The 25,322-nt window shown below is 37.7% G+C and overlaps 1 protein-coding gene across 7 annotated transcripts in view; it reads right to left on the bottom strand.

Annotated features, from left to right (window-relative positions):
• The window catches only part of SLC4A10 (solute carrier family 4 member 10), a 178,561-nt gene that overhangs the window by 13,352 nt on the left and 139,887 nt on the right, over positions 1–25,322 (bottom strand). For all 7 annotated transcript variants that reach the window (XR_010372987.1, XM_064451464.1, XM_064451465.1 and 4 more), the window contains 10 exons: positions 25,198–25,298; positions 23,654–23,828; positions 23,335–23,468; positions 21,906–22,151; positions 10,371–10,476; positions 7,489–7,650; positions 7,136–7,249; positions 6,472–6,633; positions 3,448–3,699; positions 1,993–2,061 (listed from right to left, as the gene is read on the bottom strand). Coding sequence is in view for 6 of the 7 variants with exons in the window: in XM_064451464.1 (XP_064307534.1) it covers positions 1,993–2,061; positions 3,448–3,699; positions 6,472–6,633; positions 7,136–7,249; positions 7,489–7,650; positions 10,371–10,476; positions 21,906–22,151; positions 23,335–23,468; positions 23,654–23,828; positions 25,198–25,298 (1,521 nt within the window). In the remaining variant the exon portion in view is untranslated. The remainder of the gene's footprint in view (positions 1–1,992; positions 2,062–3,447; positions 3,700–6,471; positions 6,634–7,135; positions 7,250–7,488; positions 7,651–10,370; positions 10,477–21,905; positions 22,152–23,334; positions 23,469–23,653; positions 23,829–25,197; positions 25,299–25,322) is intronic.

The raw sequence follows: 25,322 nt of genomic DNA, 5'->3' as shown, positions 1-25,322 counted from the left end.
TGGATTCTGCTGAATTACATTCTGTATAGTCACACACCAGGGAACATCCCGCTCATAACTGCATAACATGTTATACGCACAGAAAATAGTTACTTTAAAGTAGTACTGCTAAGATTTCAAGTCACAAACTCTTAAAGTTAGGCAAAGACAGACTTAAAAGTAGATGTGAATCAATTGTGAATCAAACTGCGCGGAAGCTGGTTGATCCTGTTGGGCATACGCACTATCACACTGCCTTTCTAATACATTCTAAACTTCTGTTTTTCAACAACTGAGCTCTGCTTTCTTTAGCACAGAAAAAGCTGATCATGAGGGATCTCCTTAGTCTTTTATCTCCTGTGGATGAAACTCCTTTCCCCCCCCCCCACCCCCCCCAGTATATTTCACCAGACACTTTATCCCAGTCTGTTGTCTTTTCCCTATTGCACTTTCTTCACAAAACCTGGGGGGGGGGAAGGCCAGCCAGAAAGCCAACTGCCACGCCGTTAGGAATGCACACGAGAGGTTCTTGTTTTTCAGACCTATTTGGCTCCATGCTGACCCAAGACTTGGTGTGAGCTGCTATGGTACAGTGTTGCACCATTTCTTCCTGTACGGATGAGCCTTGCTTTATTCACACAGTCTTCAGGAACTTCAAGTTTCAGGAATTTTTACTGAGCATGTGCAAACTGCATTTTTAAAGGCTTATCATTTGCCCAGATTTGAGCAGATTTCTTTTTCACAGAAACAGCAAAAGGCACATCCTCCCACAAAAGCCATCTTATCAAATCTCAATTCCTTGTCCCAGCTTGGGGGAGGGAGAAAGGGAGGGGGGTGCTATCACTTTTCCAAGTAAAGATAGCCAGATTTTAGCATGCCTTAAAAACACTCCTCAATAGTGTACTTTCTCATACCCTTGTTCTGAGAAACAGCTGAACCATATTAAGTTGAAATTATCTAAACCTCAGTAAAAGCCAAACTACACTTCTTAGAATATCAACCCAAATGGTTAAGAGCTAGGCAAAGTTATAAAAGAAGAGTCTCTGAATAGAAAACACCAGTCAAGAAACAAGAGATGTTGCCAACTTTGCCTATAAATTATAGAGGTAAAAAAAGCAAGCCGTTTTTAACTCGCAATCAAAAATTTAAATATAATGAAAGAAATAATCAGGCGTTTTCTTTGCTCTTTGCATTTGACAACCTTTTGCACAGTGTAACTGAACAGGTTGTTCTTTCTCAATTGTTTTGGAAGGTGTATGAATTCCTCAACTTTTGGTAACAACCAAAGGCATACTTGAAAATTTGAGTGCTTGTGTCAGATGGGCTAAAAGATTTGACACTGTAACATTTAATGCTGCAGTCATCCAGGAGGAATGGTACACAGGATACCATTACCAACCCTGACCTCAGTGCTGGAGTGCCTAGCTTCTGCTGGGGCTCCTACTTAAAGCCACTGCTGGAATGGTGCCCTTCCACTAAACTTGCCCTTCATCCCTGAGGCCAGAAATTAAGTAGCATGGGACTTGCAACGGTTCCACTTCCCTGCCTGGGGCATTTATTTGCACAGGTAATGTCTTTACGATCTCACCTCTGTTAGTTTTAGGGCAAGTTAGCCAAAAGCCTCATATAGGCAAAGTTCAAGAGCAAGCGTACCACTACAAAGGCACTGACTTGGGAGCTGAAAAGGCAGCAGGCAAGTGAACGGGGAGGCAGGAGAGGCAGGGGAAGAGATCCTGATAGTTACTCAGTTTTTAGGTTCAGCCAAAATTCCCTTGATAACAAGGGAGAACAGAAAAATCAGCACCTAAAAAGTAGCAAATTGGAGCACAATACCTAAAGGGAATACTCTATTTAGAGGTAATCTATTTTCCTCTTTAAGTGAGTCACTTTCAAGAATTTGAGGTTGGCAACATTCCTTTAAGATTATACACAAAAGATAATAATATAATAAGAATAGCTACATGTTTTATAGAAAGCATCATCAGTAACACACTCTTCATAAATCCATTTTACCTGAATTCCCTTTAGAGACGAAGCACCCATGTAAAGAAACACTCCGTAAAGTACTGGCATAGGAATAAACTGTACAGCAAGCAGAGAAAGGGAAGAGCATATTAAATACCATTTAACAAATTTAAATGCTTCTAGAAAGACATTCTAAACAGTTGAAATTCAAAGTGCCATATGCCTGCATTAATCAGACAAGTTGTAAATTCAGAGTCACTCAATTACAAATTAATAATGTTTCTCAGAGTATAAAGCAAAATAAGAAGCTGGCTCTATAGTTTTATTTTCGTCTCACAGCCAGTTATTACATTATACTTTATTCACTATTAATAAAATTAGCAGAACTGTATGAAAAATTATAGTGTTTGATACATACTTAAATTCTTTACTTAGAAGACTGCTCAGGAGAGCATCTGAATAGTAAAGCTATAATCCTCAGAAAAATGTTCCAAGGCACACACAAAAGACTTTATACTGCTAAAAGAAATGTTCTGTGCTATAAGCATTCAAAAATGGGTGAATGACTTTTATGGAATGATTTTGTAAGAGACTATTTCAAATGTTCAGGCTCTCGGTATACAGTGCGTAGGTAAAGGAACATTGCCACTAAATACACAAAATACATATCTGTGTGCTTTCAAAGTGAAGGTTTTATGAGATACTTAATAAAATACTACTGGGAAGCACAAGTTCTAAGGGTTTATTGCCTTCGCTGTGACAACATCCAAGTCTAAATTCCAGTCTTACTGAAGCCAGTGGCAAAATTCTCACTGATTTCACAGAGGCCAGATAATTTTAAAAACTCTAAGTATTATGTGTATAGATAGTGTTATAGATGGTATTATATATACATATTATTGCACATAATGCATATATATGCATAGAATGCATAATAACAGTTGAACTTGTGATCTTAAAGATCTTTTCCAACCTAAACGATTCCATGATTCTACACAACTAGGCACCCAGTTTCAGGACGATGGTGAGCTGTGTTGAGTATGCAGGCACCGCAAGAGAATTTTTATGTTCATTGCCAAAAAATGAACCATACTTCTCTTGCAACTGTGAAAATATTTTTAAGTTATCCAGAAATTGCAAAATGTTTTACATTTTCTAAAATTTACTTATTGGTATAATTTAGCAAGACTGTTTCATGATAGTTTGTCATGGGCCCAGAGTATAGACAAAGGGTGAGTCTTCATATACTACAGGTCAATAGCAGAACTTCCTTTGACTTCAGTGAGGGAAGATTTCATTACAAGGTTCTTGTTTTAAAAATGTTAGATGTCCCTAGCCATTTTATTATGCAAAATTAGAATTCTACTTTAGATCATCATTGTGTAACATTATGCTAGTTAGTAATGTGCCTGGAAAGGGCACTCATTAAATAATACAGTAACCACAGTGAAATATTCAGTGCAGTGCAGTATTCTTCAGCTTTTCCTTACTTCATCAAATTACCTTCAGGATACTTGTCAAAAAGACAGATGAGCCCATAAGGATAAAAATCATGAGCCCTGTGACTCTTTGCTCCCGGATTCCAAGAAATTTTGGCTGTTCCCCCGGAGCGGAGCACTCTGATTCCAGTTTTAAGCTATTCACATGGGAAATAGAGAGGACAGTGGCTGCAACAAACCACGGCAATCCCATAATAGAGCACACTCCAAGCATGACTGCCACCATGAGGAGGTCAAGATGGTATCCACATCCTTTCTGTTAAAAAAAAGTAATGACAGCAAGACAATACAAAATGACATCTGAATTAAGGAGAACCCTCCTGGCAGGCATTCCTAATGAACCGTTAGAGACAATTTAAAAATGTGTGGCTTGTAGGAAAAAGATAGCATTCTTCCATGGGTTACCCAGGTTGGGTCAGTAGTGATGGCAAACTGGTTATCTATGGGGAATTCCTACTAGTTCACAAGAAATGCTTAGTGCTACTAGACTCATGCCAGTTACGAGTTAAGTGTACATATCATAAATCCACTTTACAATGGGCACTAAATACTTTCCTGCTTATGAAAGAGATACTAGCAAGACAATGAAGAATAACTACATTTTCTCTTTTAATAAATCTCTTCCATGGATCTCGGTAAGCAGAACATCCAGCTGCACTGCCAACTTTTCCACTGCACTAATCTTAATAGACCCTCCATCCATCCTTACACAGGAGCTGGAAAAAAAATGTATTTTGATTCTTGCCTACACAAAAATTCTTTCATTACATTTGCAAAGTCAGTTTATGCTACAATGGGCCATAAAACCACACTGATCCTTTTAAAGTTTTTATAGATGGTAAGCATGTGACAGTTACTAAGTACTCACTAACGTACTTTCATCTTGTCTAAGAACAGATAGCTAGAAATTAAGATAAATTAAACTATAATTAAGCTATACATTAAACTATAAAATAATATTCATCATTAGATACTATTTTACTGGCTTCCCTATTCAATACTTAGAAGTGGTATCATAAACACTCCTATGAGAAGTCAGTACAAAACCTTTGGTTTTGGATCATCTCTGTAGTAGTCAAACACTCCATAAATTTACCAACAGAAGGATGTTGCTTTGCTTTTGTAGTAGTAGGGAAAACTTTTCGGTCAAATCTTAGATACATTTAAAAACCTGCAAGTACAATCTGCACTTGAAAATGACCAATGATCTGCATCAAGCTTGGTTGTATTCACATCTGTTGCCATAGCTGAGAGGGATTTTTTTTTTTCAACTTTAGTAAATATCCAGGACCACCACGCAGCTGCAAGCAGGAGCTCAGGCTATTTTCCTTTAAAAAGTCAGGTAGGTAGTTATCTCCACAAAATTTTGCAATATGGCAACAAATCCAGTGTCATGGTCTGATGAAACAGTGATGTTCATGCAAACAACGTGAGTATGTTGAACCATAATTTTGCCTGTAAACCCATGCAAATGCCTTTTGACATAAAAAAAGTAACTAAACTAAACTTGGAAGGGTTTGCTACAGAGACTGCCAAAAGCTGAAATGTGCACTATTCAGAATTTGCTATGGGAAGTATAAAAAAAGAGGGGAAAACGAGTTGGAAGCAAACAAATCATTTCTTTCTGAAGACAACTTTTACTTCTAAAATGGGAAGCGTCTGGGTTTATGAAAATGTAAGCCACATATCGAAATGAAAATGCCATCTTATTTGCTTACATTATTTAAAAAGGGGAATTCATATAAAGTAAAGAAAATGAAAAGAATCAACTCTAGCAACCTTCCTTCACTCCCCAAAAGTGCTTATGAGTCTTATCTCCAAGACACATCTTGAGAAACTCAGAGATGTGTCAAACACAGATATTAGTTACATGCACAATGCACTCAAAGAAAGAGTTTAATTCTAAATCCTAACAGAGACACCTTTTTTTACCTTCTGACACATTTATGAGGAATGTATCTGCTAATGCATACAGAATCCGAGATCATTTCCTCACATTCATACATGATCTGAGGAACCTGACATATGGGAAGAAAAGGAAGCATAGCAACAGGTGATGCTACACCAGACCCCAGCAAAACTAAAACGCAGCAAGACAAGGGGGCAGCCAGGAGGACCATCTGACTCCCAGATGCCAGTGCTGAAAAAACACATTCCAAAGCTTGGCAGCAAATTCCTGCATCTGTCAAGTTAACCACATGCAATGCTATGGATTGACATGAAGAGCCAGGCTGACAAAGAGGGCAAAAAAAGAACATATCAAATGTCACAATCATCCAAGAAGAGGCAGTGCAAAGTGAAGGTTGCAAATGCGTTTGCTAAAGCAACTTGGGATTGGATTGCTGCTTATTAAAAGTATGTCAAAAAAAGCCTAAGCTCGCTGCATATACATGTACAGAAACCTGCTGCTAGATTTTGCCCAACAGTTTTTCAGAGGGGTGATGTCCCTTTATCTCTCTCCATCTGTAGGCAACTAAAGTGTTAGAGAACAGAGCACGAAGTTGTCCTATGTTGTTTTAAGAACCCATTGTGCCTCTAAAGCTCAGTTTTATTCTTCTCCCTTCTTTAAGACAGGAAGGTCATAAAAAAAACCGGATGGGTAGAAACACAGAGAAGGATAAAGAGAGGGAAAAAATCGTATGTTAAAAAATAACCCCTGAATAGTTTTTCAAAATCCAATCCAGTAGAACAACACACTGTCAATATCTGAAGAGGCAATTAATATTACGGTACTTAAGGAAATTAATAACTTCCAGATTTTTTTTCTTTAGCTAAATGGGTATCATACTTCTAACAAAGCATAGAGGATAGCACTGCCTTGATTAATAATCTCTGTCCCAAATCACATTCAGAAAGACTTCACGGACACAGCGCGCAGGTATGACACAGACCAACGAGAGCAAAAGCATAACAATTTAAAGGGGTGCTATGTAACATGTAATAAATTAGCATACTCAAGTAGATGAAGGCACCTTACGTAACCTGAAGCAGAAAATGACAGTGAAAATATAACTATTTGACTGAATACCTTTAGTTTGTGTTCTTTTCTATTGATAATGACAGCTGTGATCTGCTGGTCCATAAAGATAAGGATAGTACAAAGCAGGGCTGGAATTACAGCAGCTATCACTGTCCACCAAGGATTGGGCCCCAAAGGAGTAATAAACCAGCCACGATCATCTCTGGTGGGCTATAAAAAGAGTTGTGCATGACCAGTCAGAACTGTAAGGGTTATTTACATTTCAACTTCACAAGAATACATACAAGAAACATTACTAGGATATGACGTCCTTTAAAATGAATCTACATAAGAGCACAGAAAAATACTAAACTTCCTATGAAACCAAAAAGAGAAGTTTCATATAATAAAATCGTCTGGGATATTACAGACTTGGTTGTATTTGATACAATGAGTCCAGAATTTGGAAGGAGTCCCAGAACATTACAGTAGTCTAGGATTCAGGTAATTTGAGCCAGCTTGGTCCTCACACAGAAGACGTTAGGAAGCATGGAGGGGCCTCATGGGAGAGGTTCACTTAAAAGAGCCACTAATCAGAGAGGTTGCATAGTACTTGTTCAACACGAAAAATTCAGAATAGTATCACTACTCCCTGATGATAAGAAAATATATAATAAACCCTCTAGAGCACACTGTCAAAATAATAAGGTAGTGCAATTTATCAACAAGTTACCTTAAAAGCATTTGGAACCTGAAGTTTTGGTGATGGAATCCCAATGGCATAGTCAATTAAAACCATGGACAAAATAGTGAGAAAGACAGCAAAATCGCTGACAACAGATCGTACCTACGATTGGGAGAAACGACAACTTTAACTAAAACATTCATGTGTGATTTATGATTTATTTATCTTCGCTGCTTTAAGCTATTTTGTGCTTACAGCTAAAATCATGCTTATTCTGATACAATTTTCTAACAAAGATGCAGTGTTCACTTCATCAGCAGTTAACTGAATTTGCAATGCAGATGGAATTCATGCTTACACATGACTAATGACAACTTTTGAATTTAAAAAATGGCACACACCTTTGTTGGGAAGTATCGGCTAGTTTTGAACTGCTTCAGTGTGGATGACAGTGTTACTGTAGAAAAGAATAAGATGACAGACCAGAAGAGGACATCTGGAACATAAGGGCCATGGTGACCACAGGCTCGTCCAACAAACTCTCCGTGAAACTTTTTACATTCCTATTGGGGAGAGCAAAGTGATATTGTTCTGAAAAATATCCATGCTTACACTGATAGTTTCTTTCCAGTTACTTTCCTACATTGCAAGCAGACTGTATTACTAGAAATAGGAAAATCATTTTTAGACATTTATTCTTTTAAAAATTAAAACATTTGTATCTAGTCTGCACGGAAAACTCTCAAGCCCTCAAAAGAATCTCTTTTTTAATCAGTATTAAATGATGACGTCACTAAGACATACCATCAAGTCATTAATATAAAACCAGATTTATTTCAAACTGAACAAGTACACTTATTTATTTTCTGTTTACAAACACAGACTTGCACTTCCTTATTCCTTCCAAGAGAGTAAAGCTAAGTTCAAATGCTACCAAGAGAAACACTGCTCCTGGTGCATTCTCAAGAACTGATTTTTTGTTTTAACTTCACAGGCCGAGCAATTCAAGAAAAAGCTACTTCGAGTGTACATCATTAGCCTAAAAGGAGACCAATACATTTAATACCACATGGGGGCAGCACATTCCACAAATTTTCTTCTTAAAAAAAAGCAATCTGATAAAATGTAGCAAACCCCCAAATTGATAACATTAATGCTATCCAATATCATATACGATCAAATATACAGATACAGTAGAAAACATCTAGTAATTTTCCTAATACCAACCTTAGTTGTTTAAAATCATACTTGTTCCAAGGTAACAAGCAGAAAAATAAAGAGTAGCAATATCCTGCCAGATCAGGATCTATCTTTTAGTATCAAATGAACTGGGTCATTAGCTCATCAGACTCATGTCACAATACTGTGGCTTGACATGTTACGGGAAACTTTGGCTTTGAACAAAGGCTAGCTTGAGAAAAACCACAGTTGCTCTCTGATGACTGTGAGACAAAAGAGGGGAAAACTTTTTATATTGGTATAGCAGTAAACTTGGGATAAATATGATGCACTTCAATAAAGGGTTTAGACAGGGAAAAGCCTCTCAGGAAATCCAGAAGAAAATTTCAAGATTCTGGGACATCAAATAGAAAACTTGTCCTGGCCTGAGCTAGACCTTGATGTTGGCACAGCATAGGGATGAATTTCATCATAGACCTACTGAAAAGGATTTTGTCACCATCAGAATAAACACTTCGCTCACACTCATTTTGTCCTAGACAACAAAAGAAATTGTTGGTCTTACTGTTGCTTTCAACACAGAGTGCCAATCTAGATATTCAGAAACAAGACACAACAGGAAGAAATAAAACAGTGAAAAAGACAGCGGGGTGAGACTAACCAAATATTTAGAGACGAGTAGGTCTAATCTTTTACTGCAATTCTCTAACACAGGAGAACTGAAGTTTCCTGATGATGCTTGCAAGAAATAAATACATGAAAGGATGAAAAATTTCAGTTATTTTTTGACAACTATAGAGACTCATGGGAAAAGTCGGTCAGTTATACAGCTATCTATGTAAACTCAAGTTTAGGTAATAAGCTTTTACAGAAGTTTTAAAGAGTTTTATATAATGCAGCCGGTCTTTTACATTTATAGTTAAAACAAAATCTGTTATTTTAAATCTCCTCAGCTGCAAATGTAGTCTGAAAAACACTGTCAGAGATCTGAGAAAGTGAGAGGAGGAGTCTGCCCCTGCACAGATGCTCTTAGAGTGTGCTGCAATTTTGAGAATATTCATTCTGGATTGCTGGAATCCCTCAGGCCAGCAGTTCTCAACTTTCTCTCTGCTGTTGCCACACCAACAGAGCTGAGGAGCGGTCCTTGCTACCAAGACAGAGCAGCCATGTCAGGCAGCTCTTGCTTAACTCAGGCTAGGAGGACACCAGTTCTTCTGCATTCCTGCCTTTGGAAGAAAAAACGGTATCTGCTGGAGATGGTCCACTGGATTGCCTTTTAAGCGTTTCATTTGGTTATGCCTACAATAGGGTTAATTCAGTTATATTTTTGAGAGAACCCTTCAGTTTGGTGTCTTTTGCCTCAATTCTCTTTGACTGTGTAATGAAATGATCATTTGTGAGAATAAGCCGTGGCCTGATCTCAAGACGACATTTTAATCAACTTGTAGATGTTGCTTTAAGGAAGGCAAACCTGAAGTAATAAACCCTTTAAACCTAGAAATGTGTACTATTTAGAAACAAGTCATGTATCCATGCAAGTTCCCCAAATTGTCTATAGCTTGTTCCCCCACCCCCTGGAAAAATAAATTACACAACTAAGACACACACAAAACTGAAGGCCTACATAAGAGAGAAATTTGGTCACTGAACAGAAAATGTTACAAAATTTCTCCCCTTCCTCTCCTTCATAGCCCAAACAGCTGTAAGGATGTTTTAGGGGAAGTAAATGCTTCTAGAGTCTTTCTACACAAGGGAACTTTGGTTTTGCCATCTGGCAGAATTTAGGACAAATCCGTTGTCATTTGACATGTTTAGACTTAATCTCAGTCAAACTCTTGTGCTAGTGTGTCAAGAAGTTTCCAAAGCAGGGCACAAAATGCACTTACTTGCTTTAATGTGTACTATCAAAGGCTGCAAAATGCTTACAAAAGGAGATAATGCCACAAAGTCTATGTTAGCCTTTGCTCAGTTAAGTATATTTTATGCTTTATTTGAACAAATATGATCAGAAAAAACAATTTTTTTCAATATATTTGCTGCAGTAGTAGAGACGAAATTATTTGTATTTATGCCATTATTTATTAAGTCCCAATATTTCACTTACTGACACAGTTAGGTTCCCCCATGGTATATCAGATGCAGATATATTATAGTCCTGCCAGTATCGTAAGGTTTTATTGCTAGGATGTTCTGGTTCCACACAATTGCATCTGAAAAGACAAAACCATATTTTTCCTTAATAATAAAAGATGCATCAGATATTAATCCAAATTATCAACTTTATGGCATATTGAAATTGTGCTCTACTTTGCCAGATAGTTTTAGTTCAAATGATAATTTCAGTCCAGCACCAAAGACCCCATCAACTTTTGCATCCACTGTTTTTTCTTTCCCCACAGCTGCTTTAATAGCATGCTTTTCATTTGAAATTGCATATTTTAACATACAAAAATGTGACAAGGCGTGAGGGAGCACAATACTGCAAACAGGCAATTTAAAATCAAAATTAAGTCTTTAAAGCCTCTGAAGCAACTGTGGGAGGCTTTTTCTTTGACAAAGCCTTCAGAATATGCAGGATGATCTGTAGATTCTAAGATGTCAAGTGTGCTTTGCAGTGTGCTTTAAATTAATTCTACTTTAAAAATCTATAGTACTATCTATCCTGCTAGTATTTTAATGTGCTTATGATGCCTGTAAATAAATTCTGTACTCTCCCTTGTGATACAGTTTGCAGGAGTAGCTAGGGACAGGATAACATCTGCCTATAGAGTGGAGAGCCATTAAGCATACAGTTGCACTCCAGTTCTAAGAGAGTATCAGTTTATTCACTTAGCTATGCCATATATTTTCTCTGCGGCTGTTTATCTTTCCAGAAAATGACAATTCTCATCTAGATTTATAGTATTTTCTATATAAGAAATTCTACCATCTACATTATGAGTACAGAATAGTGCCAAAGTATTTTGATTACAATATTATACATGTGACAACAGCTGTATTTAATATATGCATAGTGATGCAGGTTATCTTTGCACAACTCTCTGCTTTTATTTTTAAATGCTGCTATTTATAGAAGAAAGAAAAAAACCCTTGCAGCCCATGAACAAAAAGAAAGAAAAAAAAAGCAACAGCATTCAGAAAAATAGCAGGCCTGAGCCAAAACCCATTGAAGTAGACTGGATCTTTCAAACGTATTTAACATGCTTTGGATTAGGCCCCAAGTGCAGAATAAATGCGTGTTCAATGCATAGTTTAAAATATTACAAAATGGGTTAAATGCAGCACACCACTACTAGTGAGCTAGGGTAGCACAATAAACTCAACAAACAATATGCCTGTGTTATCGCAGGGGAGTATTTGATGTTCATGCAACAATACAGAGGTGGCTATTTCAGGTTACTACTGTTTCCTGTGAGCACAGGAGCTCCCTGCCCCTGACGTCCATCGCAGATCGCAGACTGGCCAGGCGCTGGGCGATGGCCCATTGGGGTTTGATTACAGTAGGCCAAGGTGACGTGGGCTGTTCAATCACAGTCACTTTCTCACTAGAAGGGAAGACTGTGCATGTCACCAACACTACATGGTACAGCTACACCTGCTGCAAACTGCAAAATTACATTTGAAATTTAGAGAAGCCAAAATTTCTATTTCCTTAGTCAGAAACGTGACAATAGAAGCTACAGCCTAGTACAGCTCAAGTAATTCACCTTCAGATAAGATCATCACCCTGTTTATTTCTGTATCAATACCACTTTCCTCCTTCGCAGCATTCCAGTCTGGCCTTCACCGATGGCAGACTGTTCATCAGCAAGTGACTCGTGCAAACTCCACCCATGCAGCCCAAAATCACCCTGCAGCCACCTTTTGTCACTGAATGGGTGCAGAATTAGGCCCTAACTGTAAAGATCTGATCCTGATTTCTACTGAGAAGATCATTCAAACAATGATCTCAGTGTTTTGATATATATAACTTTACATTGTTTTCAATATTATATTTCTTTTGGCAACACTATTTCGATGTGAGACTATAACGCGTCATAACTGTCTTCCAGCACCACACTAATTGCCTAACATTATAGAAATGTGGGATAATAAGACATTCCGTGTCCAGCCCAGAAAACACAACTGGAGGTATCATTCAGTGCCAGAACATAAAAGATTATCTACCAAAGTGTGACATTTCATAACAGTTGTAACTGCTTCAATAATGATTATTTCCCAACACAACTGACCCACAAGGAGAAACTCACAATAGTGAAATAAGACTTTCTACTTCAATCTTTTAAAATTTTTAGTCTCTTTCATTGTCATGTTTTACTCTGAGACATCAGCTCTCACGAGAAAAAGTAAAATACACTGAATTGTTAACCACTAACACATCTTTCTGTTTTCTTGATAAATAACTCAGAAGGCTGGAAAAAGTAAAAATGTGTTGCCTCTTGAAGGTTCAGATGCTCTTACATTCTTGTAAGGTTGTTTAAAGTGCTGAGCACTTGCCCACTACAAGAGATCTATGTGGAGTTTATGCTATTACCAATGAGCAAGAGACTATACATACACATCTAAGTATATTTTCTAAGCAACATATTCAGCTCCAAATACAGTACCAACTTAGCAACGTACTCCCATGCCTTTTGTGAGAAGGAGTCAGCAATCATCTTCATTATGCTAAAAGATACAGAACGATTCATTTGATTCTCTTTCATCATGGCTAGGAAAAAACTGTTTTATGGCTAGAATATAGGCAGAGAAGAATCCGACACTGGTTGTGGTGGCAAAAGCGCAGGTGTCACTATAGTGAGGAAAAAAAATCTCTGCTGCCAATCTCAAAATATACCCATTTCATCACACTGACGACAGAACAATTCTTTTTGCGTCTTTATGCTTTTGGCTACTGCAAGACGTCCTGCTCTCCTGGGAGCAATTCAGATGTGTAAACATGGGTACCTATATAGCCCATGGTATCTGTAACACCCCGTGATGGGTTGGCTCGTATGTGAGAGGGTCTACGGTGACTCATGCTTTGTTTTCACAGCAGCTGGAGGCAAACAGATCTAAAATAGCACTAGATACCCAATCACAGGTCGCTCCCTTCTGTATTTAAAATGTCCGTTATTTTGCAACTAGGTAGAAATCAGAGGAGTTTGCCTTCTTCTAGGGTATTTAGACATCTAATAGAGCCTATTACAAAGTGGCTTATAAATCTGAGGCAGGCTAATAAATCGTTTGAGACAAGACAGTCTTCAGGAAACTGCAGAACTGTCATACGATCAGAACTGACCGAAGGAGAAAGTAACAGAAAAATAATGGCCTGAACCTACTAGCTAGAAAAATAACCAGCGCAAGGGGTCTTTATTGCCTTTACACCTTCCAAGGTGCTCAAGAAATCTCTGGCAAAGCAGGATGGGGAACAAAGGTAGATTAGAAATGATAAATCTTAGGACTGGCTGACAAACTGGTATCCTTTGGAACCTGTACCTCTTTTACAGGAGGATCAAGACTTCAGCTAGATCTTCAGCACCAATCCAACTGTAACAATATAAGCAGTATAGGTCACTGATGGCACCCCCTTTCCCTTCTTTGTCCTCCCAACCTCCCCACATTCTTCCTAGCTCTTTTTGCTGTTGTTTAATAAGTCTCAATTTCATAAATTTCATTAACTTGAGGCAGCCATCATAACTTCACTGAGTGCCACATTTCCCACAACTTGTCCTGTTTTCAAAGAACCGGGCTAAGGTTTGACAACAGCAGCTTCAGGACACCTCAGACAACTAGCAGTGTTCTTTATTCTGCAAAACATGTAGTTATTACTATCTGTAAGAGCACCAAAAAGACTCTCTGTATGATCCCTCTTTCTTTGGACAATGGGAAAGGGAATGGTTAGTGAATAGGAACAGTGAATGGGTTAGTGAATTATAACCTGTTATTTTACATGAAAAGTTGGGGAATATTTTCCTCATCCTTTGTAGATCAGCAATAAAAGAAAAACATTGCTGTTGCTCAACAACTAGTCAGGTGAAAGGTTCTGTACCAAAACACTTTAATCTTGACTGTAACTTTCTGTTTACTGCAAACAAGAAACTTATTCACTAGGCCTATTTGTTCAATTGAAACTAACCTGGGTCTCGTGCGGGAACCCCTCTAATTTCCACCTCTTATCCCCCGATTCTTCAGGCTTGTTCTTCACCATTTTCTTGTCTTTAACCTGTCATGCACACCCTCCTCCGCACACAGACTTTAAACATGCAGCATGGTGCTAGTCCATTCTGCTGCCATTACAGCCAGTATAAGAACTTTGAACAAGAGCCTTGGACCATGTTTTTGTGAGTAAATAAAACAGACTTTAATGGTGCAGCCCCTCTGAAAGCCTCACGGCCATTCATCCCTAGGCAGTTGTCATTTTTCAGTATGTTGTTTTCAAGACTAGGAGGCACTTACTGTTGATGATTTTGTCCAATTCATAACGCACTGTTTTGGAGCTCCTAATTTTCCAGCATGTACATATTCCAAGCTACACCTATTCACACTAGCTAAGGATCTGATCTATAAAAGAGGCAACTGCAGCTTCTTCGTGATTAGCCAACATAACATTCCCCCTTCCTAGAAGGGCAAAATTGTTTTCTGGCTCACTTAAGATAGAGAATGAGATTGCTCAATATGAATATTTATATTATTAAAAAAAACAACAGGCAAGTATGACAAATAAGTTACAGAATGTGCTTGTTTAAACAATTTGTCTCACTGAATATCAGAGCACGTATTTGGTAATATGAGTAGGAAGTTTTCCCCTGAGATACAGAGTATGCTCTACGAGTGTACTGTGTGCTGATCACATAACAAAGGCAGAATATGAAGGTGGTATGAAATGGAAGGTAACATCATCAATCTGCTTTAAAAGTAAGGTATTAGAATATAAGCATAAATATTCTTTACGTTGCATTTACAAGGTTGAAGGAAAGTACATCAAAAGGAGAATGCTATGCATGTTTAGGTTGTCTCCAAATACACCATTTCCATGTGAATTATGGGCACTCACAGAGTCCTGCTGTTTGTCTAACAATTGCTATGGGAAGGGGATGACAATATCATAGACAGTGACTTCTCTGCTGTCCCATACCTATGACACCTATATATCCCTGGCATTATGTTTACCATATTCCTTCTCATATCAACATTCATAACAACAAAATCAAAGTCTCACTGGAAACAAAATAATTAATACTGATGGGAAATGGACTTGTCAGTTAAGTTCTATTCTCAGTACCACAAAACCCTTTCAGAACACAGCTGTCATGGCAAGACAAGATTTTTTCTTCATTTATTCATGAGATCTGCCATCCTGAATTAGACCATTGAGTCACTAAGTAGCCCATCTCTGACAATCACGAACATCAGTAGGCATCCACATATAAGTTGGAAGTCTATATAGTTTAGCTGGTGAAGTTGAGGAGGAAAGCAGAAAAGCCTATAAAAGTACCTAGACACTGCACTCAGCAGCACGACAATTTCACACACGCATAAAGGGAGTTAAATCTGAGGGGGGGGGAAACTGATGTTAGAGTGAAGAAATCTCAAAGAATCAGGTTTCTTTGGATAGCACATCAGGAGACCGTTGTTCCATCAGGGCAAGGTCTAGAAAACAGATTTATAATCACATGTAGTTTTGTTAACCTCGACTGTCACTCATAAAGGTTGGTCTTTATTAGCTGCCTGGTGCAGTATGCGGTCCCATGCATTCTTAGCAGTATGATGGCATGTAACTGTACTGTTGGTACATGTATGTACTATGTAACTTTTAACTACATAGAAGTTAATGTGCAGAAAAGTAGTATCATTACATGGGATATTGACAATTCATCTGAAAGCTTTCGCTGAGAAATAGTTCTAGAATGCCACTTCACCCAGCTTCCAAAGTTAAAAAAACATACACCTGAGGAGATGAGATTTAGTATAATGCTGGTTAAGAAATAATACACTGCAATATAGTATAATGCTATATGGCCAGCTTAAGTTTCAATTCTTCAGGTGAAGTGCATCAATACACATAAATGTACTGTAACAAAACCACCCAAGGATTTTATTTAAGCCTTTCTAGATTTTGAAGGCATTGTGTAGACCAGCTATCCACTTCAAACTGAATGCTGTGGAGAACTGATTAACAAGGCAATCTGTTTCCAAAGTGGAGGGGATGAGCAGTAGGAAAGAATGAAGCAAAGTGGGCGCTCCCTGGGCTCAAAGGGGGAGAAAAAGAAAAATTAGTCAATTGGATTGGGCAGACATAGGGAAGTCCTAGAATAAATGGAATAAAGAAAAATCATTTCTGGATTCCAGGGTTTGTCAAGAAGCAAAAACGAATCAGTAGTTAAATTCAGTAATGACAGTTGCATGGTTCTGGGAAGAGGTACATTCTTAGGGAAAGACAAAGGATATGGCAGTTACTTAATCGTAGAAAAAAAACTGTAAAGAAGGGGAAAACAAAAACTATGTTCATATCTAAGTTCAAAGAAATCATTGCAGGAATAGGAATTCAATCACATGCTGGGATCCTAATGAGAAATTATGTGTTTATCATCGCTGACTCTTCTCATTCCTCCTGCAGCTTAAGAAATCCAGGGTATAAACCAACATAATTTGCACCCAATAATAATGTATCTAGATTAAGTTACATAGATAATGAAAGATTTAAGACTTGCTTGTACAAACAGTGGTATGCACAAAACTAATCTTCACAATGCCTTCTAGAAGCAATGGTTTCTATAGCCTGCAAAAGATACTGAGATTGACATGATCTTGGCTCCTTAATTACATCAGAGTGGGATTTTCTACTCCTAATGCTTAAGTGCATGTCAATACCAAGACAGATTGCAATATGCATATTACTATGCCAAGAAATCACTTTAAAATTATTCAATGTAATCTGTTAATAATTGAGTAACTTCTGGTAAAGAATTATTAAAAACAACATGAATTCATCACACTGAAAAAAGAATTAATAAAAAACAAAAGGTATATAAAGTCCCAAGATCTAAGCAACCTCACACTGAGAAATAATTTATCTTCCGTATTCTGAGATAACTATCTTAAAATGCTTGTATTTTAAAGAACACTGGATTCCCTTTCTAAATCACGTTCATTTCATCCACAATGCTTGCTTTGTTTTCCTTTTGAGAACCTCTGTTTCTAATCCACCCAGTTGTAGGGCTCTCCTTTCCTAGCAAAAATTATATCCTAATATTTAATGTACACATTAAAACTGATGTGCATCAGTGTTCCAGACAGGTTTCACTAACTGGAGATATATTTGCTACATGGGTACGAAAAAGCAGGAGGAGGAGAGTGCAGAAATAAGAGAGTTGCTATGCCAACCTACAAATGCTAATGGCGTGACAAATACAAAAAGGTCACCGTTAAAAAAAAAAAAAGAAAAAGAAAGAAGGAGAAAGAAAGCCCAGATCAAAAAGTATGTGCATTTTATTTAATAAACAATGTAGCTACTGTATTTAAATTCCTTCAAAACAATGCAGTTTAAAAAGAAAAAAATTGCAGCACAGTAGCACACTGAAAATCAGGTTGCCTTTGTCCTTCTTTTGATTTATCTCTTAAATGCTTTGTTCTTTATTATCCATAACATAAAGATGGTGTTTTAAGGAAAAGTTACATATGAATGACGATTAGGGCCAATATTTCAACACAGAGTAACAAACAAATATAATAAAGAAAATTAATAAAAAGTGCATCAGGACTAGTTCTACATTAATTAGATCATGCAACAAAAGACATTTTTGTCTTTTTGAGATAGAATTCTGTAACAAACTCAAACTCATATCTTCTACCTAAAATGGTAAAATGGTAAATACGAATTTTTAAGAAATCTTTTAGGAGGACTTCCAGCTTATTTTCAAATATTTGGGTCTGTTTTATTAAAGAAAAAAATCCAAACTGTTCTGAATGTTCTTTCTATTGTCTTCTAAGGTTTATTATGGCAGATACTAGTAACGACTCCTACAATCTTAAAAATAAGAGGAGATACATGCAGTACAGTCTTTTACACCAAACTCCTGTAACAGAGACTGTAACAGAATTCAAACCCACCCAAAATACAGAACGGATTTTCCTTCTCACTTGAAATATGGTTCCAATCTGGTTGAAATTACTATTTTCTTTGTCTTTCTAATACTCCAAAAGACAGTACTACAGCATGCCAATGACTTTTCCTGGACCAAACTCATGTCTTCACCAAAACAAAGGCAAAAGTACTGGGATGTAGATGGACTACCTGTGGATATCAGAGCATCCTCAGAAAGCTCATGGGAGAAGAGCAGAGGGCTGGGCCACAGCATACACTGAAAGCTTCAAATATATGCAGTGCCCTGACCTATTTATCATCAACTATTTGAGTGGGCAACAGACAGAAAACAGAGAATTTTTACAGTATAACCTGAGTCTTCTAGCATAGAATTGCAGATCCAAGATAAAGTTTTACATAAGCTTTGGCTGAGCATTCAAAGAGAAATGAGTTGCTCAACCTTTTGAAGTTCACCCATTGCTAATTAAAGAACTGCCAAGGCTTTACTAACAATTAAAAACTTGTCTTTAAAATCCCCAAAGAGGAAAATGCAAACAGCTGTTTTAATTAGCAAAACAGCAGATACTAATTAGCTTTTGTAACAGAGTATGCTGGTCCTTTAAGGACAGGACCAGTTTCAGCCAAAGTTTGTTACCTATTTGAACTACAAGTAGAGGGACTGGAGTCAGATGGTGCAGAAAAAAGCCTCTAATTCCTTGTGAAAGCAGTATTACCCAACTTCAAGTACATAAAACCCGAGATTTTTAGTTCAAGTAAGCTTTTATGCATATTCATCTCCTAGTTTCTGATCTTTCTGGAACTGAGATGTGTACAGACATTTGAGCAAGGACTGAGGGTTATCTGAAATATTGTGCGTCATCATCATTTGTGATAATCCTATGGGGATGATAATTGTGATACCTTCGTGTTCTGGGCAAATGGCCACTGTGTCTGGACAGAGTAATATGTGCGTATCTGCACAATAAACCCATGGAGTTCAGCTTGCACCAAGCCTGCTATGTGTCGCTTGGGCAGCTGATGGAGAGTTGCTCCAACAAAGCATATCTTTCCATTCTCCCAACCTGTTGGGTATGGTTCTGAAGAACTAAGAAAAACCCAAATGAAAGAGAAGGGAGGGGAGAGAGCAGAAGAGTCTGGAATTGCCGCTTTCCTGTGTTCAGAGCACAGATCCTTGGAACTGGCAGATGTGCTCTTACAAGATAATCAGTATGCATACTGGTGTTTCCAACAGTCAGCTTTAAGGTTAAAAAAAAAAAGCCACATCCCATAAGAGCTATGCTGACTACAACTATATCTACAGCTAGTTGTTTTGGTATTAGTGGGGTCAGTTGCCGTGGTTATAATACCGATAATAAACAGGATATTGCTGCAACCAGAACACAAAACATAGATACCAAAAGTTAAATGTAATGCAAGAGTTTAAAAGTTAATTTGTACTGTCTACACGGAGCAAAACAGTAACTGAAAATATAGGTATGAAATGATGATCCCATAAATAACTACAAAACTATTATATCAAATAATTTTGATATATATGTGTTTGAAACCACCAGGCAGCAGTTAAATCTTTCTTCCAAACATCTGGAAGACACTTGTCCTTCAGGAACTGTGTTTGGAAAATCTAAAACTGTTGTGCTGGTATTCCAACCCTGTAGGACAGGACAGGTAAATACCTGTAACTGGCAGATGACAATTGCTGCTCTTTTACCGTTCTGCCTGCTCTGCACGTCCTACATTCAATGAAGACAGTTACTAAGGGCAGGCAGCGGGGTTCTGATTAGTGAATGGAATTTTAAATAAAAGCAGAAACACTTATTTGTAAACATAAGGACTATGATGATAAAACGCTTTCCTAAAATAGAGAGATATGTATCACTGTACCCCTATACAAGCAAGACTGTTAATCTTATTTGTCTGAAATCTGAAGCAGTATCACGAGATCCAGCTAACCACGAATAAAGCTAGCTACCCAGGAATCCGTATTCCTACTTGTGTTTATGCTTTTCGTTACATATTTTAACATCTCAGCTCCGCCTCCTAAATGGTCTCTGAATAATTTTTTCTTTGTATAGTATTCCAACATCTGTTTTTCAAAACTGTATGAGAACATCATATTCTCTTTCACTTTGAGATGACTACTTTGAAGTCTAGAGGAAAAAAAGAATCCACAAACACTGTGCTATGTGAGGCTCTTTAGAGTAAAATACTGACTTCACAGAAGTGAAGTTAAATAAGACCAGAATATAACCTCAGCTGCCTGCATGGTCTATTCTTGTTGTTTATTGCTTTATCTTCAAATTAATATTTCTTTGTCTACTGATTAAACTACTTGCAAGAAATTTATTTTTTTTTTCAGCATGATGAGAGAGTATGTCATAGCAGAACTACAGTTTCTACAATTTAACTTGCTCTGTGTATTAAGGTATATGATGTGCATTCAGATTCAGGATTTGCTAACTATTTTCCTAGTGATAACATACAAAGCTCAAATATTTTCTCCGTTGCTGTGTTTTGTTTTTCCCAGCTTAAAATGCAAATGAGACATTTGGTTGAGACACTCCTGTTTTTCCAGTGAACAGAAGATGTGGCACTGTTCAAGCATTGTTTCTTTTGGGCCCCACCCTGCTCATGCAGAGGGTTCAAATGGGTTCAGCGACCTAATAAAGGCATTTCTGGAGGGGGATCTTCTCTGAAAATGCCTTTTAATGACATTTTAGTTGCTATGGGGACCAGGCTTAACTGGCCATGGGACAGAACAGGATCTTGTCCTTTACTAGAAGAACATTTTTGTTCTCTTACCTCAGAAAGAAGTCTGTGAGTTTTTACCTCAAAATGAAACTATATTGATTAAAGCCATTCACTTTTTTATTCCCCAAGTAGAATACTACCTGTGAAAACTCCACAATAAAGTAAAGCTCCTTAAATGGAGTCCTATTAAAAAAAACTTGTTATTAAGAACAAATTTATTATGACAGAATCAATCACCATTGAGGAGCACCTAGCAATTTCAAATCCACTTCAGCTCTTGGATCTTGAACCCTAACTGACAGAGAGGTTAAAATAAAATAAATACATCAAATTATATCATTTTAAGATAGGTCAATTTTTCAATTTGGAAGAAGAATCCAGATAAACATGATATAAAAATGCTGCCTGAACACCCAATAAAATATTATAAATCATCAGTACAAGGTTATAGTAAGAGATCATTGAGTTACACCTCATTACATAAAACTGCGAATAAACACCTAAAGCCTAGGTCCCTCCAAGTCCTGTTTTTTATTCTGACTTCCAAGTTGCGTTTGTGTAAGCTCTTCCAAACTCCAAGTCAAGATATTTTTACTTATCTTAAGTAAATGTGTACTGCTTGTACACATACCTCCAGTAACTACTATTTCCATATGCCAGCATCATGCCTAACTCAATAGCTTCCACATGTTAAGTCTGCAACTACTGCAAACTTCACCTGCAGTGTACTGGTTTGCGTTCCTCACAGAGAAAACATAACCTATGAAAAAACCGCTCAGTGTTAACAGAAGAAATCTTACTTACGAGTACTTTGTCAGCAGATCCAAATCATTATGCATGTTGATTGGATATGTCTCACTGAGATGAAACAGCTTCTCTAAGGCCTCATAAATGAAAATGATGCATATAAGAGAAGCAAAAGCTTCTTCAGTAAACCGGGTAATGTAGCAGACTAGGGAGCTTGCATCAGTTGCAACAAGGATGATGCACAGGATTGCAGTCCACAGTCCAATGCTCGCTCTCAGAGAAAGGTAGGACAACCCATACTCTCTAAAACAAAAAAAAAATTAAAGTCATCTTTTGTAAGCCACAGTAAATGGAGAAGAGGCAGCTCCAAAATTTCGTTTGCCTAGGATTGTGCAATTCTGGGGACAATCTGAAGCAGAAATTTTTTACCTATTGTGAACTGAACATTGTCAAGCTCCCTCTTGACCTGAGCTGTCCTCCCAGTTAACAGGACGCAAAGACCTCTCTCTCTACTAAAGTGAGCAAGCAGCTTTGAGTGAGCAGCTTTGAGAACAGCCACACACATGAAGTGGACCTACAAAAGGTCCACCCACTTTTTATCCCATAGCCTGCCTTGTTCACAGCCAACACCTGCCAATTTCTTCTTAAACTCCAAGAGTAGCTATAATAAAAACTTCCATCAAAATCCTGTATGCTTATTGCATGTGATAATAGAGCTCCAAACATGCTGGGTGACATTATCACAAAGAACCGAAAAGTGTACCTGAAGGTGATAAAAGAGCTTTTGGGGTGCTAAGTGGGGTCTCCTACTCTATGTTGTTCAGGAGGTTCAGGAGATCTTGGTGCAGAAGTCCCCATCACAGCAATGAGGCAGAAAAGCAAAAAGGATCACAGAGAGGTATAATGACTGCCAATATGCAGGCATCATTTTTACCCACACTGTGGGAGAGGTATGTCATGTATAGCACAACAATGTAAATGTGGGGATATGCTGTTCTGGCATGACGCTTCACCCCTTCTCTGTTTGGGTGGAGAAAGCAGGGTCTGTGTGAGTGACTACTGGAAGATGGCACCACTGCCACTGCACTTACTTCCTGGGTGAGAGGTACACCTTTTGCGTGAGTTCAGGATGAGATAAACCACAGATGTAAATGTATTGTTTCAGAGTAGAAAATGATACAATTAAAAAACCCCTCCAACATCCTGAAGTTTGCATTCCCTTCAAAACAGTTTGGTTTGGGTTTTTTTTTAAACAAACAAACAACAACAAAAAAACCCAACAATAAAAACCACTATCAGCCTTTCTGCATTACCACCAATTCACTTGTCTCAATCACTGCTTGATTTTCAGACTCTGAAAGCCTAAGCAATGCACTCTAAAACAAACTGTTGATCTTATTCTGCTGGTGTTGGAACTTTGGGATTAGTCTCTCTACTTCTACCTAACAACACATCAGGGATGATGCATATCATGATCATTACTTACTTGCAAAATTTGAATAAGATCTTCTCAAACACTAAAACTGGTCCTGTGCTGCCAAGTATAGTGAGAGGCTGTCCACCAAAGAGGGAGTAGGCAATTCCAGTCATGGATGCTCCAAACAGCGATTCTATTGCACTCTGAATATGATACAAAGAGAAGAGTCCATAAATTTTCAAACAAGTTCTTTTTGCAATGTCTTTGTCTGTTACCTTCTGAACACTTAAACACCAATATTTAAAGGTGATTCATGGAATAGTAAGAAAATATTAACCACAAACCTAGGAATGTAAGTTTGTTTTAAAAGTTCAGATTTAACACATACTATACGACCTTCAGTTGCTTCTCCCAGCAGACCACCAAATGTGATGACAGGAGACATGCAAGCACAGTAGAGAAACAAAAACGATGCCAGACACTGCAGACTGAGAGCATCCCTGAAGTCACTCCAGAAGAAGGGAGCTTTTCTTTTTATATCTAAAATCAATCCTCCAAAAAATCTAAAATAAAAAAAAATAAGATAGATCAAATTAATGAAAAAGGCATACCAAACGTCTTCCACAGTATTGCTTTAAATATACTGCAAAGAAGCTATTGTTTCTTGATCAAATGATACATACTTCTATAATTCATCCAGCCCAGAAAAAAAGTTTCTGGGAACCCTGTCTTGATAACTTTAATGAAGAAATTGTGTTTTAAAAACAATCTAATTTGCATGTTCCTTTCATAAAATCTTTATCTAATCATCCAGACCCAAAATTTCTGAACAGTTAGCTCCCATGCATAAACCCCTATTATTTGTTATGTGAAACAATTCTTTCCATTTGTTTAATCTGAGAGCTACCGCAGTGCCCATTTGCCCACACGTCTGCATATAGAGCTTCACATTCTTTATTTGAGAACCTGTTCCTAAATACACTTGATGATAGAATTGAATGTAGGCCACAATTTTCCAAGGACAAGAACTGTCATCTTTTGTCATTTACACTATGCTAAATATAATCAAATATTTAGGAACAGACACTCCCTTACAACATACCATGCAGTTAAAGATCCCCACGATGCTCTTTTTCTCATAGAGGAACAAAAAGTGTCACCATCTCCTAAATATTAGAGCAATCCTTCAAGTGTCAAATACCGGGTTCACCGGTGAGAGAACGACTTACAGCCAGACTGGCCATCATCTCATCTGCCCCACTATGTACACCAACACTGCAGCTGAATCTTTAGCCTTACGCAGGTAGGAATGATATTTAAATACCAAGAGGCAACAAGGTAAAAGAAAAGTCTATCACACAACTGCACTGCACTAAGGCAACCACTGACAGCTGATGCACTTACACCACACCACACTAGATGAGAGAACATAAGTATTCTTTGGGGCTAATTCTTCCTTCTGATATGTTTACATTGCAGCCACTGTGGTAATCATAGCCTCATGTACCAAGACATATCATGGCTTACTGAGGTAAAAGAAGAAATGCTAGAGCTGCACAACCCAGAAACTTCAACTACAAAATAGTTGTAAGCATTCATAATATATGGCATAAGACTATTCCCAACCTTTGCTTTGTGCTGTACAAAAATAAGAAAGGTTAATCAAGTTTAACAGAGGTATGACCTTTATAAAAAAACAGAGAAAGGAACTTGCAATAAACACAGTGTGAAAACTCAAATCCTTTTGCCCTCTCCCCTCCCTGCAAATTACCATGTATTGTCCTTTTCAACAATGTGGTACACAAATCAGGAAAAATGCATGAAAAAAAATCGTATGCCAAGCCAGTCATTTGAGAGGGAACCAGACCATTATGATTCCTTTGGAAGTGCATCACTGAAAACACTTATGATTTTGCATATGTTTTCACTAACTTTCCAGTGCGTTGCAGTTCTGGTCCAGAGTGTCCTCCAGGTTGTTCTGTGTCGCCATGGGCTGCAGTTCCATTTGGCACTCCTGGGATCTTGCGCTTCTCCTACCAGAAGGAAAAGATACTTCT

Source organism: Phalacrocorax carbo, chromosome 5 (assembly GCF_963921805.1).
Source record: "Phalacrocorax carbo chromosome 5, bPhaCar2.1, whole genome shotgun sequence".
Taxonomy (NCBI): domain Eukaryota; kingdom Metazoa; phylum Chordata; class Aves; order Suliformes; family Phalacrocoracidae; genus Phalacrocorax; species Phalacrocorax carbo.
This window is presented reverse-complemented; position numbering and strand designations above follow the sequence as displayed.